The following is a 15817-nucleotide window of genomic DNA, read 5'->3' on the forward strand; positions in this document are numbered from 1 at the left end:
CTTTGGTATCATCTCCAGCCTTTCAGTGGAGAGTTAATTAAAAGTATGTATTGTGCCTTAGTAATGCCATCTCTGAAAGGAAAGTTGCTCTGCTGAAGTGATGGTTTTCCTGCTGTTAGAGTTCACACACAATGCTGCTGAAAATGTGAATTGCCATAACCTTGGTATTATGGTAGACTTCTTGAGCACTCCTGTGTTTAGTTCCTCCTTGTACATCCTCGTTCCACAAGCTGTTGGTCTGGCTCACAGCATTGGTGCTGCTGGAAACTTCCCTCCCTCCCTGCACCTCATAACTGCCCCTTCTTGCTTGAGTAGCAGTAGCAGTCACATAGGTGCTCAGCAGTCTGGAGCAGGAAGCTGCTGTGGATCCACCTGGGAAGCAGGAAGGCTGTTTTCTTTCAGGTCAGCTGCCCAGGGCAGCTTGCTGTGTGGATGCCTGAGCAGGCTTGCTGGCTTAGGGGAAGGAGGGAGGGCAGTCTAGAGATGAGCAGCCAGTGCTTTAGGTGGCACTGCAGGCTGGTTCCCTGATGCCAGCTGGAGCTGGCAGTGGCACAGCTTTGGTGGCAGAAGGCAGTGACCAGGCTTGGTGGAGAGCTGTTGTTCCAGGTTACCAGCAGACATGATGTGGAGGAAGTTGTTAGTGCAATCCTCAGTTGGCACAAGGATGTGTGACCCTGTTTGGATGGATGGTGTTCTGTACCATCAGAGCAGTGTTCAGTGAAGGGCAATCTGCACTAAAGGGTCCTGTACACAACCAGCTGCCTGCCTATGTGACAGGTACTGAAAGTGGGACAAGGAAAAAATCTTTCTTATATCCCCTAGCATAATGTACTGACACTAGTATTTGCAGGACCTCATCTTGCTCAGTTTGTGAAAATGGAGGTTTGTAATTCTCAAAACCTTGTAGCAAGCTTCTTGGGATACTATGAATCCTAAAGCTGTGGAACACCAAATGTGTTGGAAGGTACAGTACTTTATGCTTCTGTACAAATAGGCTTGGATGTTTGCTTTGTCTTGAACTTCTCTAATTGAAGGGGGGATCCTCCCCCCACTGTTACTCTTAGGTTCCCCTGAAAGTCTCATGCTGGCTGTGATTGCTTGGCTCTTTTATGATGGTACTTGGAGAGAGAATAATTAACTACAAAATGCCTTGGGGTTTTCAGTCTTAACTTTCATCTTCCAGCATCTGTTGTGTTAGAATAGAATCCTTAACAAATTCTCACTTTGTACTATTAAACAAAAATACAAACCCTGAGTAGCCTCAGCTTCTGTAGCAATCCAGAAGCTGTCCTGTTTCATCCTCTTCTTGACTTACCTGTGGTCAGTGGACATAGATGTGAGACTGAGTTTTTTACACTTGCTGGAGGGCATTTGCTGTAGATTCATATTACACCAAAGTGCTATAAATGTTTTATAAACAATTTGGTTTTCCCTTTGCCTTCAGAACTTGAAAGTATTTTTCCTGGAAAGGTACTTATTTTTTATCTCTTCAACTTCATTTTTTTTCTGAATTTATGACTTAGTTTGAGATGCTACATTTTGTTGGTGACAGCCCTACAGCAAAATGCTAGGAAAAGAAAGCATGGCAATAAAATATCATTATTAGACAATTGTGGTAAAAAAATCTAGTGAGTCTGGGGAGGAGGGTAGAAAAGCTTAGAATAGTAGAAGACAGCAAGATGATACCAGTGTTGAGATGGAGTTTTACATGGTTTTTGGAAGAGAGGGGTGGGCAGCCATAAAAAGCCAAAACTGTAACTGGCTATAGCATGCAATAATATAGGTGTAAATAGCTTAGGCTGACAAGGGAATTCATTTCGCTTGTTGAAGCAAGGAGCAAAAATCACTGATCCATGGATCCATCTGCCATGGCTTGGTTCTGTTGTGTGTCTGTCACCAGCTTTACACCCAGCCTGGAGGTGTTTTCCAGCTGGAGAGCTGGAAGTGTGGCTGGGATTCTTGTGGGTGCTGGGCTCCCTGCAGTCACCTGGGGATCTAGATGAGGAGCAGGTGGAAGCACTGAGGGGAATGGATGAGGTGCAGATGAGTCTGGTGCAGCTGCACTGGTGACAGGATGGGCTCATGCTCTGTGTTCCTGTGTGTGCCTGTGTCCCATGAGCTGCACTGCAGAACAAGCTTTCTGGAGATTGCTCCTTGCCTTCTGCAGGAGCTTAGAAAACAAAGGCACCACAGTTTGCTTTTATTCCCTGTGCTCTTTTCCCTTGCCCTTTGTGCAGGGTCAGACAGTGATGTGGGGATGTTGTGGCACAGCTCTGAGGGAGGATGCTAAGGAATGGTGTGGATGTGGTACTGAACTGCTGGCTCTGGGTGCTCCTGCCTGGCCAGGGCTGACCTCCTGCAGTTCCATCAATCTGTGGACTATCTGACCTGGAGAGAGGGGAGAGGGCAAATCTTACAAATGTTGGTTCATGCGTGTCTCTGAGCTTCCAGGGTTTTAAAGAGAGCTTTTAAATGGTTTTATTGCAGTAGAATCAAATTCAAGGCAATGGATGACTACCCTTCCTTTGTTCTCATGATTTCTGAATGCAAACTACAATGCTATAATGTCATTAGATGTGTCAGAGAGGTAACATGATCTGCAAGGGGATTTTCTGTGTTCAATTTTGCATTCATATTTGCAAAAGTATCTAGCAATTTGCCTGCTTTACTAAATTCCTAATTAAAGGTAATTAGGAAATGTCACAGCAGCTTGAAAGTAAAAGTAGCAAGTACAGCAGCAGTTTGTTTCCTTCCTGTGTCTCTTAGATGATTGCGCATTATTGTTGACATGGAGGCAGAGTCTTAATTTGCCATTCTGAGTTAGAAAAGCTTTGTTTTACGTCATAAGCCTTTTGCTACTAGTACAAACAGAGTAATTTCAGGTGTTGTTTACCAGGCTTATTTCCCCCTAGTATATCTTTACATGATGAATTGATGGGAATTAAATTTCAGTTTTCAGGTGAAGTCATGCCATTATGTGCATCATGGGATTGTAGTGCTTTCAAAACTATTCTTAAGATTTTGTAGGCTACACAGGCAACTTGATGTGTACTTGTAGATAATTTTGGATTTGTTAAGAGCTCTATGAAAACCTTTTGTGTTGGTTTTCACATTTTATTGCCCACATGTTCTGGTATTGGTATCCTAGCAGGAAAAGATGTGGACAGTATGTTTGGCTAGGCTACATAGCCTTACTCTGGATTTTAGCTGTCCCTTGTAGTAAGTTCCTCAAATATTGAACTGCTATCTCATGTAGCTTCTGATCCCCAGGAATTTGTGAGGCCTGGCTATCAGGGTTGTTGTCCTGCACAGGGGCATTTGCTCTGTTGGCCTCTGACAGCAGGAGGATGTACATAGAGAGTGTTCTGACCACATGGCTGTAAGAACATCAGAACAAGCAGATGTGACTTGGTGTGTAAAACCAGTGTTGGAGCCCTGTTTTCCTGGGGTTGGCTTAATGTGAGCCTGAAGATGGGTGTTTCTAGTTTTCCTTGGCTTGCATGCATGGCTTCAAGTGTGGTGCTTAATTGCTGGCTGGGGTTAAACCACAGGTATTGAATATCCTTACTGAGCACAAGCAGTTTCTTTCCATTGCTGGTCCTGCTGTAAGCAAAGACAAACACATCACCTGAGTGTTGTTCTGGCACTAACCCTGCTAGAGGAAGAGTCTGGTCTGCATGAGCTCTTGGCTGATTTGTCTGTTCAGTTGTGTTGTGTTGTATTGTGTTGGGCTAGGGAGGGAGAAGCAGCCCAGCAAGGTCAGTGTGTCTGTAGGCTGTGGCCAGGAAAGCCTTAGCCAAGCCCTTGAAGCCTGCAGTGGGGCCAGGAGCATGGAGTGAGGCCTCAGGGGGGCAGCAAAACCCTCCAGGAGCAGAGAGGGCATCGTAGTGTGGGCTGCTGCTTAGGTCTTTGCCTGTGGCAGGAACAGCTGAAAAAATGCAGTTTGTCTGACTGTGAGTGACATGGAATATGCGTGAGGATGCCTGTGAGTCCCACTTTTTCACCAGCCTATTTCTACCTTCTCTTTCCAGAGGCACATAATGGATTTTCAACCTCCATGCCCCTGTAACTCTTCTAAGGCTTTCTGTGCTCTCTATTCAGTAACTTGTTTTTGTGTCAAGTTGAAAGCTCAGTGTTGGCTTCAACTCAGACCATACCACAGCTGATAGATGTTACAGGAAATGAGAGGCATTGGCATTTGTAATAGTGATGATTTTGTTAGGAGTCCCAGGAGAGAATGATGAACTAATTAATGCTAATTTTGTGGGTTGTTTGTATTTTTTTTTTTTTGGTAGGGATTTTGTATAATAGACTTTTAAATGCATGTGATGCAATAGTTATGTCATGCATGTTGAGCTTTTCTGATGTCCTTCCCCCCAGTTTATAAATGTAATCCATGTGTGTTCATCTTGCCAAATATTCAAGGACTGTAACTGTAGTGGAGTTATACTGCAGTTGTTTCAGTTCCACTACAGTTTTATTGCATCTCCCTAAAGTTTGGTACATGAATGAATAGTCTATAAGGGCTTTTCTGGTGTATATGCATTACATTATAAATTGGACTAAAGATTTACTTAGGTGTAAAATCCAATAAACAGAAGGTTAATGACATAAGCATCAATTTTATATGGTAACTTTAGGGTGCAGCTAATTTGGTTGACAATTATGGGTGTTGTATTTAGACACAGGGCTTTTTATGTAGAACACCTTTTGAGATGTAGTTTAGACTGTAATTTCCTGGAGAGTTTTCTTTATGCCTGCATGTGCTGGGAGGCTGTACCATAGCTGTGGGAGTGATGTGTGCTGGTGGCTTGTCCCAGTTGGATCAACAAACACAGCGCTCCCCAGTGGGAAGAAGTTTTATCCCAATGTAGTTGGTACTGCTGGTGTGCTGTGACAGAGCATTTACACAACCTAAGAAAATCTAGGAAAGCTTTACTGCATGGAGAGACTAGGAACACAAAGATAAATACATTTATAGTCAACTGCAGGTAGCTGAGCTCCAGATCTGGATGGAGCTGCTGAAGATATGACTTCCACTATGTTTTGTTTTGTTATTTTATACTCAAAACCCTTATAAGCAGAACTCAGTTGGTTTTTTTTTTTTTTTTGTTTGTTTTTTTTTTTTTTTTTTTTTTTTTTTTTTTAATTTCCTCTTCTGTGTATCAGTAACTCTTGAGATTTATTTTAACTTTTCATTTTAAGAATATGCTTATCTTGAAATCAGATTTTGGTGAATGCATTGCTCAAGGCTTGATAAACTTGGGTGCAGTGTTCTGTGGTTTTCGGAGTAGCATCTAATTGCCCTCCATGTATACAAACTGTGGCTACAAGAAAGTAATTGTTTAGTTAGAGTATTCAAACTGTAACTAAAATTATTTAAAGTAATTGCCCAGTGTTAGGACTTGCTGGATCCTAGGTGAGATCCTGGATAATGGATATGCAGTTAATACAAAAAAATACAGTTGGAGGAGCAGTGAGTCAAAAAATGCACTTTCATTTCTTAAAATAAACTAGGGAATTAGTGTAATCCGCCCCCATACCCTTGAATATCCTATCCAAAACTGTATCACTGCAGCCGCTGCCCAGACACTGGGAGACAAAGCCAAACAGAATTTTGTCTAATTTCTGGCCTGCTCAATAATATTTGCAGAATTGCTGGGTTACCCCTTGCCCACAGTTTTGTTTATTCTTGAGGGATTGCTTTACCTGTGTGCTGTTGACTTAGTTACCAGTTTCTTGACTAGTAGCTTCTAATAACAATGTATAAGTTTTATCTTTAATTGTTGGTGTCAAGAAGGCTTTTGCTACATTAAGTTGAGATGGTATAACTCTTTTTTCGCTGATGTTTTTTGCAGAGTTTCAAGTTGCCTCATATTCTCAGAACAAGTAAACTCATGTACAATTTAGCCAACTTATTACCAAACACAGTGAAGTATGTTCACTGTTAAACCACGTGCCTTGAGTGACATCCCTCCTTCCTGCTCTTTATATTGTGGGAAAGAAGAAAGAATCTTAGTAAGCTCTCAAAATACTGGTTCTGCTGAAGTAGAGAATGTAAATAGGACTTTGAAATTTTATCTTGGATCATAATTTGTCTTGTTTTCACAGCTGCATTTAGCATTTTAGGGGTTGCTGAGTTCTTATTGCGTCATTTTCTTGTTGGATTTTTGAGTCTCTCTGAAGCAGTAGGTGTCTTAATCTTGAACACAGTGTGAAACTTAGTCATGTACCACCTGTACACTTACCTCCTCATAACTGTCAGGCCTAGACAATGCTGCAGAGGTAGCATTTTCTGGGATGTTGGGAGGAGAGGAGTGGGCTGTGCATGGAAATTCTCCTATGTTCAGGAATGGATGAATGTTTCCTATGGAAGTACAATCTTACTTTGTCTTGATATGTCACTTTTGATGTAACGATTAAACAATCCCCCTTTACTCTGTATCCATTTTCAGCTGCTTTCAGTGGGGTTTAGAGTTTACCTTTTGAATGTACAGAACAGTTCAAGTCAGTTTTATAAACAAGCATAGCCAATAATGTATTTGCTCTTGGAATGCACTTAGCCGTTGGATAGAATGTGTCTGTATTGTGTAGAGCTGTTATCAACATGACCTCAGTTTCACTTATTTATATAAGTGCATTTTATTATGAAATGCATTTTATTATGAAATATGTTGTATACAAGATATTCAGCTTTCAAAGCTTTTAAATTGTTACTGGTTTTTCCTATCTGTGTTACTGCAATGGCTTTACAGGCCAGATACCAAAGCAACAGTGTCACATATCCTTGCAGCTTTTTACCAGTATAGTGGGGTTTTTTGTTCCAGGTTGTGGGGGTTTTTTTGTTTTTTTTGGTTTTTTTTTTTTTTTTTTTTTTTTTACTTAGTAGTAAATAGTTACTCTTTTTGCAGAGCTTGGGTATATCTGTATGTTTAAGGTCCCCCACTGTGTTAAGAGAAGTACAAGGCACAGCTTGACGGAAATAAGTTCCCTGTGACTTTGTGTTAAAAGAACAAAAATAGCAGAGTGCCAGCGTGTTTCTGTGGTTTCTTTAATAGAACCATAGTGTCCTAGCAGTGACCTAGGAAATCCTGCCATGGTGGTGTTGCATTGTTCACATTTCTATTACATTTCTGGATTAGCCTGGGAAGTGTCACTCTTGCTCCAGAAGGAGTTGATCGTAGTATTTATCATAGAATTACTGTGTAATTGCTGCATTTCAGAGCAACAGTACTTCAGGTTGGAAGGGACCTTAGGATGTCTGCAGCCTTTTACTCACAGCTGTTTGTTTCAATTTTCAGTTTCTGACTGAGCTCTGACCGTTCTCTAAACGGTCAGGGCTTCAAAGTCCAAGGGCGGAGACTGCACAAACTGTTTGGGCAACTTGTTGCACAGCTTGGCTGACCTTGGTGTGAAACTGCTGCCGTGTCCGAAACTGTGCTGTCTCTGATCAGCCCCTCCCTCTGGCTTTTGTCAGAATACCCTTCTGCCGTGCGCGGCTGTGAGCAGCCTGTCTGTCTGTCATCTCCTGCCTGTTGAAGGGCTCCTCTTGGGGCCCCTTTCTCCACGCTGAAAAAGCTCTCTTCTCTCTCCCTCCGTGCAGGGCAAGAGCTGCAGCCCATAGCCTCCCTGGCGTCCTGCTGAACGTGCCTCATTTATTGTTGTCTGTTTCTGGGGTAGCCCAGAAGGGGTGACAAGGGCGCGGTTTTCTGGGCGCGGTGCAGTGTCACCTCTTCCTCCGTGCCGTGGCCGTGCCCCTGGAGCTCGCCGTGCTGTCAGCTGTCACTGGCGATGCCGGCTCCTTTTCCAGCACAGCTGTGCCCCAGCCGCCACTGCCCTGCGTCTGAGGAGGCTGTTCCTGCACCCCAGCTGCAGGACTGCAGTTCAGCTCTTCATTTCTGAAAGGAAGGAAAACCTCACATTCTCTTCCATCAAAACCACTTGGATATGAGTTTTCTTCCTTGCAGTGCAGTTTCTTTTGTGATGTAGCATGAGGTACTTAGTTTACTAAACAGCTTGGAAAAAAATGCACCTTCTGAAAGCTCAGAAACCCATTTTTTGTGTTTTGTTGTGTTATCCATGTACATACCTCAATTACTCTTGTTCAGTATGCTTAGAAGCTGGCCACATTGCACAAATTAATTGGGATCAATGTAAGATGCAGAGAAGAGTTTCAGTTTTAAACAAAGATGTGAATTCTGATCTCTAGAAATGCCAGGCTCGAATGACACGTTGATGTACTGCTCACCTCGAATATGACCATCCTGTTATCCTTCTTTAGCAATAAAATACAGAGCTGCAAAGTTTCACCTTACTGTAGCAAAACTCTGCTCAAGTTCTAAATGGTGATACCCTGGGGTGAGCTCTTACAGCTTTACTGTGGTACCTTCACTAGGCCGGAACTGACCATTCTGTTCTTGGTAGTAAATTTCTCAAGCATATTTGAGGAATATTTGACTGAACTTGCCTCTGCTGTTACTCTGAGTTTATGCATTTGCCCACCTAGTTTTGTTGGAAATTAATGTGCTAGATGGCCAGCTCCTGCTCATCTGAAAAGAAAGATAAACACCAAACAAAACCTGAGCTATTAAGGTATTTTTCTTGCTTTGGTTAGAGGTGCTAACAGTTTTTGGTTTTCAGAATATCCTTATATTTAATTTCTAAGAAGATCCTAGTTTTCTTCTGCTGTAGTCAGTGCCAGAACAGACATTTGCCATTGCTTCTTTTGTTTTGTTTTGGTTTTTTTTTTTATTGAAAGACTGTAAAAGTATTCTCTTGTGTTGTTAATCCAACCCTGCATATGCACTTCCTACTCTTGAGTTGTCTCCTTTTGCCTGACCTCGGGCTGGATGATTCACCCTTCCCTAAAGGCACCATCTCACTGAACGTGGCTTCCCTGCTGCTGTGGCAGGGTGGATATCTGCTGTCCCCAAGCTGTCTCTTGTGCAATGAAGGGGTAACTGTGCCATTCTTAAGCTGACTGCACGAGCAGTGTCCAGGTGTGGGCTTGTGGGCCTGTTGTCTTGATGTTTGGTTTTTGTGCCCCTCACATACCCTGTTTTAGCCACTGTGCACAGGAGTGAATCCCTGGAAGCTGCATGCTCTGTGCACACCTCGCATTTCATTTGAATGTACCTGTATTTTGATGTAGCAGCCAGCTGTTCAGAAGTTAGTAGAAAGCAGGATTATTTTATTACTGTCATCATTTTGCTGTCTTCAAGCTTCTCTCAACTTGTGTAATCACTGTGCAGTTAAACTTCAGAGGCTGATTCACATTTGATGGAATGTATGATATGTCCTGTACTTGATGAGGACATATGACATTGCTGCTGGGCAGTTAATGATACAGATGCTGTCCTTGCCCAGGTTCTGCTCATAAGTCCAAGGATTTATTTGACAACTGGTAATTTAGCTCCTAGTGGAATGCCCCAGCAGTGAGCTGGAGTAGTAGCAACTTTCTGGTAACCTGAACTGTGATATTTGTGTGCAGAAATACAAATGGGGACAAAGTAATAATGGAATTTGAACAGCCTGATAATGCTGTAATAAGATAGAATAAGGCTATATTTAATTAGCCAGTAACAAATGTTAACCTTATTTTAGATCAGGAAGCAGTGGTGAAACAGGGACTTCTGATTAATTTTGCTCTCATTGTTTCTTGAGGCCATTTCAGATGATAAATCTACACCATGAATGATAGTTGAAGTGAAGTAGAAAAGCTAATAAGCTTCATGAAGCCTAAGGAAGTGGCATTTCCCACTTGATCTCTTGTTGGTGAATCTGAGTATGTCCTAGTATGAAGTTTGAATTTATTTTCTTCTTACAGGAGAAGAGGGTTTAAAGTCTCCATTTTACTTCTGTCATAATATGTCTTCTGGTTTGTTAGGCCGGACTGAGAGTACATGGTCTGAACCATGCATGTGGATCATGGTTTTGGGACAGCTCCAGGTAGAGCACAGCTCTCTCCAGATCTGTGCTTAGCCAAACTTCAGCAGCCTTGCTTGGCTCATAGGTCTCATACTTTGGTTCCCAGCTAGGACAAAGGCATGGGGTCTGTAGCATGCTCTGCAATTTAGATATGACAGAATTTTGATTCCATTGCTAGCAGTCTGAATTGTTCTTTGGTATGGTGTGTCTGGGAGTTGTTTCCACACTTGGAAAGCTGGTAGAGCAATGTACCAGGGAGCCATAAGGAACAGTGTCACCTTTAATGTTTAATACAGGATTAGCTGATTTTGTGTGGGATGGAGCTGATTTCCCTTGCAGCTGTGAATTTCCTGAGGGAAGCCTTAGGTAAATGCTCTGGTTTGTGTTGCTGAAGTGGTTAGAGGTGATGGTTTGCAGCCTCAGCCCATGTGCCAGTGCATCTGTGTGTCAGGGCAGGGTGCCCACCTGCCTGGGCTGTAGTTGCTGCAGGCTTTGGGACTTCATTTCCAGACATAGCTGGAGTCATCGGGATTTCTGAATGCACCCATCTGATCAGGTTGGCTACATTCTCTGACAATTTTGGTGATCTTCCCAAGCACTTCACCTCATTATTGCATGTGGCAAGACAAAAGTTGGTTCTTTTATCTTTGGTGAGATAAAAGATGCTGGTTCTGATATTGAAACAGCTTTTTAGTCTCATTGTTACTTTCCACAGAGCCAACCTGGTAAATCTGCCAAAACAAAGAAAATGCAGTAAGAAGACAGCTTTATTGTATTGAACTAGAATAGTTTTACTTTCAGTTAGTATCTAATTAGGGGCTTAAATAGAAAAGTTAGAAACTACCTGTTCAGTATTTCAGTCTTGATGGACACATTTTAAAATCTAAACTAGTTAGTGTGGCAAATCAAAACAGGGCCAATGTGACCCAAGTATTATTGAGGTGAAATTTTGAGCCCCTGGCTTAGAAAATTGATCCTGTGAAATTGGATCAAGCGTGATAGGAATGAAAACATTTAAAGCCTCAACTCCTGCAAATTTCTTACTTTTAAGAGTGTTGGGGAAGCTGCTGTAGAGCCAAGCAGAAATGGGCTTTTATATATTGCATTGCTTGTGGGAAGGTCTGTCTTGTGTATTCTCTGAAACTGGAGGCAGTGCCTTCTCTGCAACTGTACAGGGACAGGCTTTTGAGTTTTTGGGTGTGCTGTGCATCCTAACAAAGTGTATGATTTGGGGAGAAATTCATGTGCTGACTGCTTGAAACCTGCTTTCCAACATTTTCAGCTGTTTAGAGTTAGAATTGGAAGAATTATTAATTACAACATGCATCCCACTTTTATAGAAATGGCCCCAAGTATGGAGTGGTGCCTGTTTGATGCCAGCCTTGCTGCCTTTTGCTCCTGGCAGTATCAGAACTTCTGCTCTTTTCCTGTGCTATGACACGTGTGCTACTGAGTCAGGAGCCCAGCTGACCAAACTGAGGAGAGCAGAATTCTTGTTCTTACTGCACCAGTGTATTCTGGTCTATTGAAGTATCTTGCAAAAGTCTTTTTATGACTCTTCCCAGAGCCAGTGTGCAGTTTGAATAGTTTCTTCCTTTTTCATAAAGTAAAGGATAACTTGTAATATATTTCATTTGTGGTGATGTTCTTCTTTTCCAGCTGCTCTTCCTATGCTTTTTAATTCTCTCCCATACTCAGCAACAAGGGTGTGTTGTTTTTATTGTCCCCATGTTTTGCTTGATGTTTAGTTGTCTTAAAATCATTCCCCCTTTGATTAATAAGCAGTGTTGAGAAGGGAAAAAAGGCAAGTGCAAGGTTCATGTTCAGGTTCTACCCAGCATATGTGCTAGTTTAATTTAAAAATGTTTATGTATTTAACATCAATAAACTTCCATATTAGGAAAAAATATTTCTAGCTAATTGGCTGAAGAAGTATCTATAGAAAGAATCACTTTGGGATCCAGTGTTTGCATCTTCACTTAGTCTTTTCTGAAAGAGATGAAATCTGCCCTCTTCATGTGGACATAATTCCTGATTTTAGTCTGGAGTGATTTAGCACAACCAGTCTGCTGCTTTTATCTAGGTATAGTATGGGTTGTACTGTACCTCTGATCCTGAAAGACACATCTGTTCTGGCAAAGCCTTCCCCTTTCACATGGCAGAGGCTGATACTTTGTGGACATACTCCATAGCAAGCTCTGGATGCTAAAGTGCTTAAACTCAGAACTGATGTTTGCTGTTCTGGTAATTGTGTGTTTTGAAAAACTCCTTGTACTTGATATCTTGCAAACTGGAAGAGTGTGATTTTTTTTCCAACTAAAACCAAAATGTTGGGATTCTGCTGTCCCCTTCAATCAGCTTCTTAATTTGGGAAGTTTAGCTGGAAGTTGGCCCAAGGAACATCTAGCTGATATTTCTGAGAACAGAATCGAAAGCTGAGCAAAGTTTTTGTTTGGAGAGCAGGAATGCTGCTTTGCTGTGTAAAATGGAAGATGTGATATCTGAAAAAATAATTTAGTTTTGTCTGTTTTTGGTACAGGTTATTAATGCTGCTTTAGCTCTTGCTGCCAGACCAAAAAGCCAAGTTGTGAAAAGCAACATGGAGATGTACAGGAGTACATGGGAGAATCACATCCGTGTTCTTACTGAAGCTGTGGATGACATAACAAGTATTGATGATTTCCTTGCTGTATCAGGTATGATAATTTTCAGAATCCAACTTTTAAATGCTTTGAAATTTTTTCATCACTTTTCAGTAGGAAAGCAGTGAAAGATGAGGGTGTATAATGGTTTGTGAAGCCATTGCTGCTATTTCAAGTGTCCCCACCCCATGGGTATTCCTGCTGTGCATGGTGTGGAGCTGGGCAGAAGTCCCAGGTGGGTGTGACAGGGGTACATTTATCTATCCCCATTGCTTCGTTTCCCTCTATAGTTTCAAATCCTCTCTGCAGCTGTGAGAAGTTTCCAAGAAAAGGAAGTGCATATACCTTAAACAAGAGTTTCTTGTGATACCCTGTGTTACAGTTACTGTGGAATGCACAGTAGAAGTACTGGAATTTTCAGTGTCACAGATATTTGTCACACAAAATGTACTTTTACAGATCTCTTCAGTGAAGAAGCCTGGGTAGTAAATTGTATTTACTGAAGCAGTGAGTGTCTTCACTGTTTAAAAAGAAAAAAATACCATCTTCACTTTTTGCAGTTTAAAGATCCCAGTTCTGAAATAAGGTGCTGCCCTCACCGAGGAATAGTATGTAACAGAATAATTTCAGTTGCACAGTGCCTGCTTTGTGTTGCTCCTGCTAAAACACACCTTGATATACCTAGTTGAGAAGTCTTTGTATTGTGAGACACATGGAAATTTCTATAATTCTACTTTTTTGATCTATCTTAAAGTAGCATGACATGGAAAGGAAGGAAAGGTTTGTCTCATCTGCCTTAAATGTGGTTTAATTTCTGTGTCCATGTGGTCAGTGGGCCCTGTGCTTGCCCATTTCTCTTTGGGCTTAGTTCCATTAGCTGGGACTGTTTGGTTTATAGAAGTAGGAAACATGAGTAGTTCTGCAGGGGTCAGTTTCAAACCTTGTGAGTGGAGTCACAGGTAGGTTCATGTTCCAAAGCTAGGCTTTGCTCATTAAACATGATGGCAGACTCTTGCCAGAAAGGGGGCAGAGTGTGGGTAATCATGGCTCTAAAGCTTGTTTGGTGTCAGCACTGTGGGGACTGGCAGCTGCTGGAGTGCAGTCCCAGCAGCTGAGTGGGGTTTGTCCCTTAGGTCAGGGTGTGGGCATTACTGTGCAGACAGCCCCTGTGGGGCTGCTGCTGTGGGCACAGGCTTCTCCTCAGGTGGGGCAATGCTCCTTGCTTTACAGGCTCAGCTTGTGTACCTGCAAGTGACTTAGGGCTGAGACTGGAGGAATTCACTGCAAAGACTGTGGCTTAGTTATTCATAGTTCCTGTCCTGTGTGTGTCTCAGTATCTTAGTACACAGAAGCAGAACCTGAGATTCATTTGCTCCCTAAGTTAGCCTTTGATGGAAGGGAGCCTTTATGAACCTGCCTCTTGCTTATAGTGCAAATCTTCCCTGTTTCTGAAATTTATGCAGGTGTTGCTAAAGTTCTTAATAAAGAGATGAAATAAGTCAGTTGCTAATGAATAAAATACATGCATCTCTATAAAACTCAGGAGATTTCATAGTAGGTTAAAAATCTTCTGTCAAACTCATTGAGCTGAATGATTCTTTTTATCTATACAGCTATGATTCATGGAAATGGCACATTTCAGGGATTTTTTTTCCCCAAGATTTCTTGGACTTGAAGAATAAAATTAAGTATTCAATAATAATTTTGTAAAAGAAAAATCTGTCATTGGGCAGCTGCTCATTTCAGAGAAGACTCCTGGATTTTAGTATATTTCCATTCTTTGGTTGAACAGGGTTGGATGGTAGACAATATTTCACAGTAAGTAAAAGCAGGAACTAATTCAGGTAGCACTGTTGTGTAGGCTTACATGCCACGAGGCCCCAGAAAGGTAAGCAGTGTGATATTTACTTTCAGCTGTGTGTAGGACATCTTCTGAAAGCTTTAGTAGAACCCTTTGGCACATGTTAATTTAATTTGTTTGAACTTCAAGTGTCATGCTCATTCTCAAGTGCTCTGTTGAGAAGATGTTTCTCTATAGCAATGTCACCTTTTTGCTTTGGGAAGGTTTTATTTTCTAGCTCATGTACAAAGAAGTAATTACTTGGAGTAATTGTAAGGAACAGTGCAAGCCACTCTGGGTTTACTCCACAATGTATTAGCACCATTGCTGTGTTCTGAGGAATTAAACATTTACATACTGCTCTGTCTAAATAGAAAGCTTAGTGTAATAGAAGATGGTATCTGCCCTTTTTGGGAAATTATTCAGTAATTAGGAAAGATAACGTGCATTGAGAGTTTTACATGGTGTTTGAAAGGAGAGGAATTCCAGAACCAGTGGAATGGCCTTGTTTGCTACAGAAATTAGTATTGTACAACTCATGCCAGCATGGCCATTCTGGGTGAGAAATACCTTTTAAATAAAGATTTCTTTCTGAACAGATTCTGTGCTGTGTTGGCACATCAGCTCCTTGCATGTGAGCTGGAGTTTGAGTTTGCAGGTGATGAGGGAAGTGGTGAATCCTGGAGTGTCAGAATTGCATGCAGAGTTACAGGACACTTAGGAAATACAATAAACACACCTTCCCTAGTGGTCCTGGTGATTCAGAACTCTGCATAATACAGGAGAAACTTTGAAATTCATTTTCCATGTTTTCTCTGACTGGGAGGTCACTTATTTCTGACAATCCTACCTGTCCCACTGGTACTCAGGGAAGGAGAAATGTGAGCCTTTGGAAGGTTGGTTGTTTTTACTTTGTTTGTTTTTTTTGTTTTGGCTTTTTGTTTTGCTTTGGGTTTTTTTGCATTCTTATAAATGTAATCTACTAATAAAGAAAATGCTGTTCTTTTTCTAAGTGTACGGGTCATTGCTTTTCAGATGAAATTTGATTTATTTTTTGTTGCAGTTGTGTTTTGTTTTTGCTATATATATGGTACTGTATTCAAAGGAAAACAGCACTACAGAACAAAAAAGATTAAATCAGGTCTCTGCAAGTGAAAAAGGGGTCTGATTACAAATAGTTGAAGTGGAGGTCTGTTCCTTATTAAGGAATGCAAGAGTTAATGACTTGTGTAAAAAAAGTCATTGTAATTATGAAACATAAATGATGATTCTGTTGTTCATAGATTTGTTACACCTTGTAAGAACAGAGAATCAGTCTCAGCCTATTGGCTTTGGCTAGTTAATTTATGCAAGGAAGAATGTGGGTGTTAATCTTTACAACCTGCTCCCATTAAGTTAAAAATTACTG

At 41.4% G+C, this 15817-nt stretch overlaps 1 protein-coding gene across 5 annotated transcripts in view; it reads left to right on the forward strand.

Moving 5' to 3' along the window:
* Positions 1 to 15817, forward strand: part of CTNNA3 (catenin alpha 3) — a 374030-nt gene that overhangs the window by 249276 nt on the left and 108937 nt on the right. For all 5 annotated transcript variants that reach the window (XR_013775088.1, XM_079312299.1, XM_079312296.1 and 2 more), the window contains one exon: positions 12467 to 12623. Coding sequence is in view for 4 of the 5 variants with exons in the window: in XM_079312299.1 (XP_079168425.1) it covers positions 12467 to 12623 (157 nt within the window). In the remaining variant the exon portion in view is untranslated. The remainder of the gene's footprint in view (positions 1 to 12466; positions 12624 to 15817) is intronic.

The sequence above is a fragment of the Erithacus rubecula genome, assembly GCF_903797595.1.
Source record: "Erithacus rubecula genome assembly, chromosome: 9".
NCBI classification, from domain to species: domain Eukaryota; kingdom Metazoa; phylum Chordata; class Aves; order Passeriformes; family Muscicapidae; genus Erithacus; species Erithacus rubecula.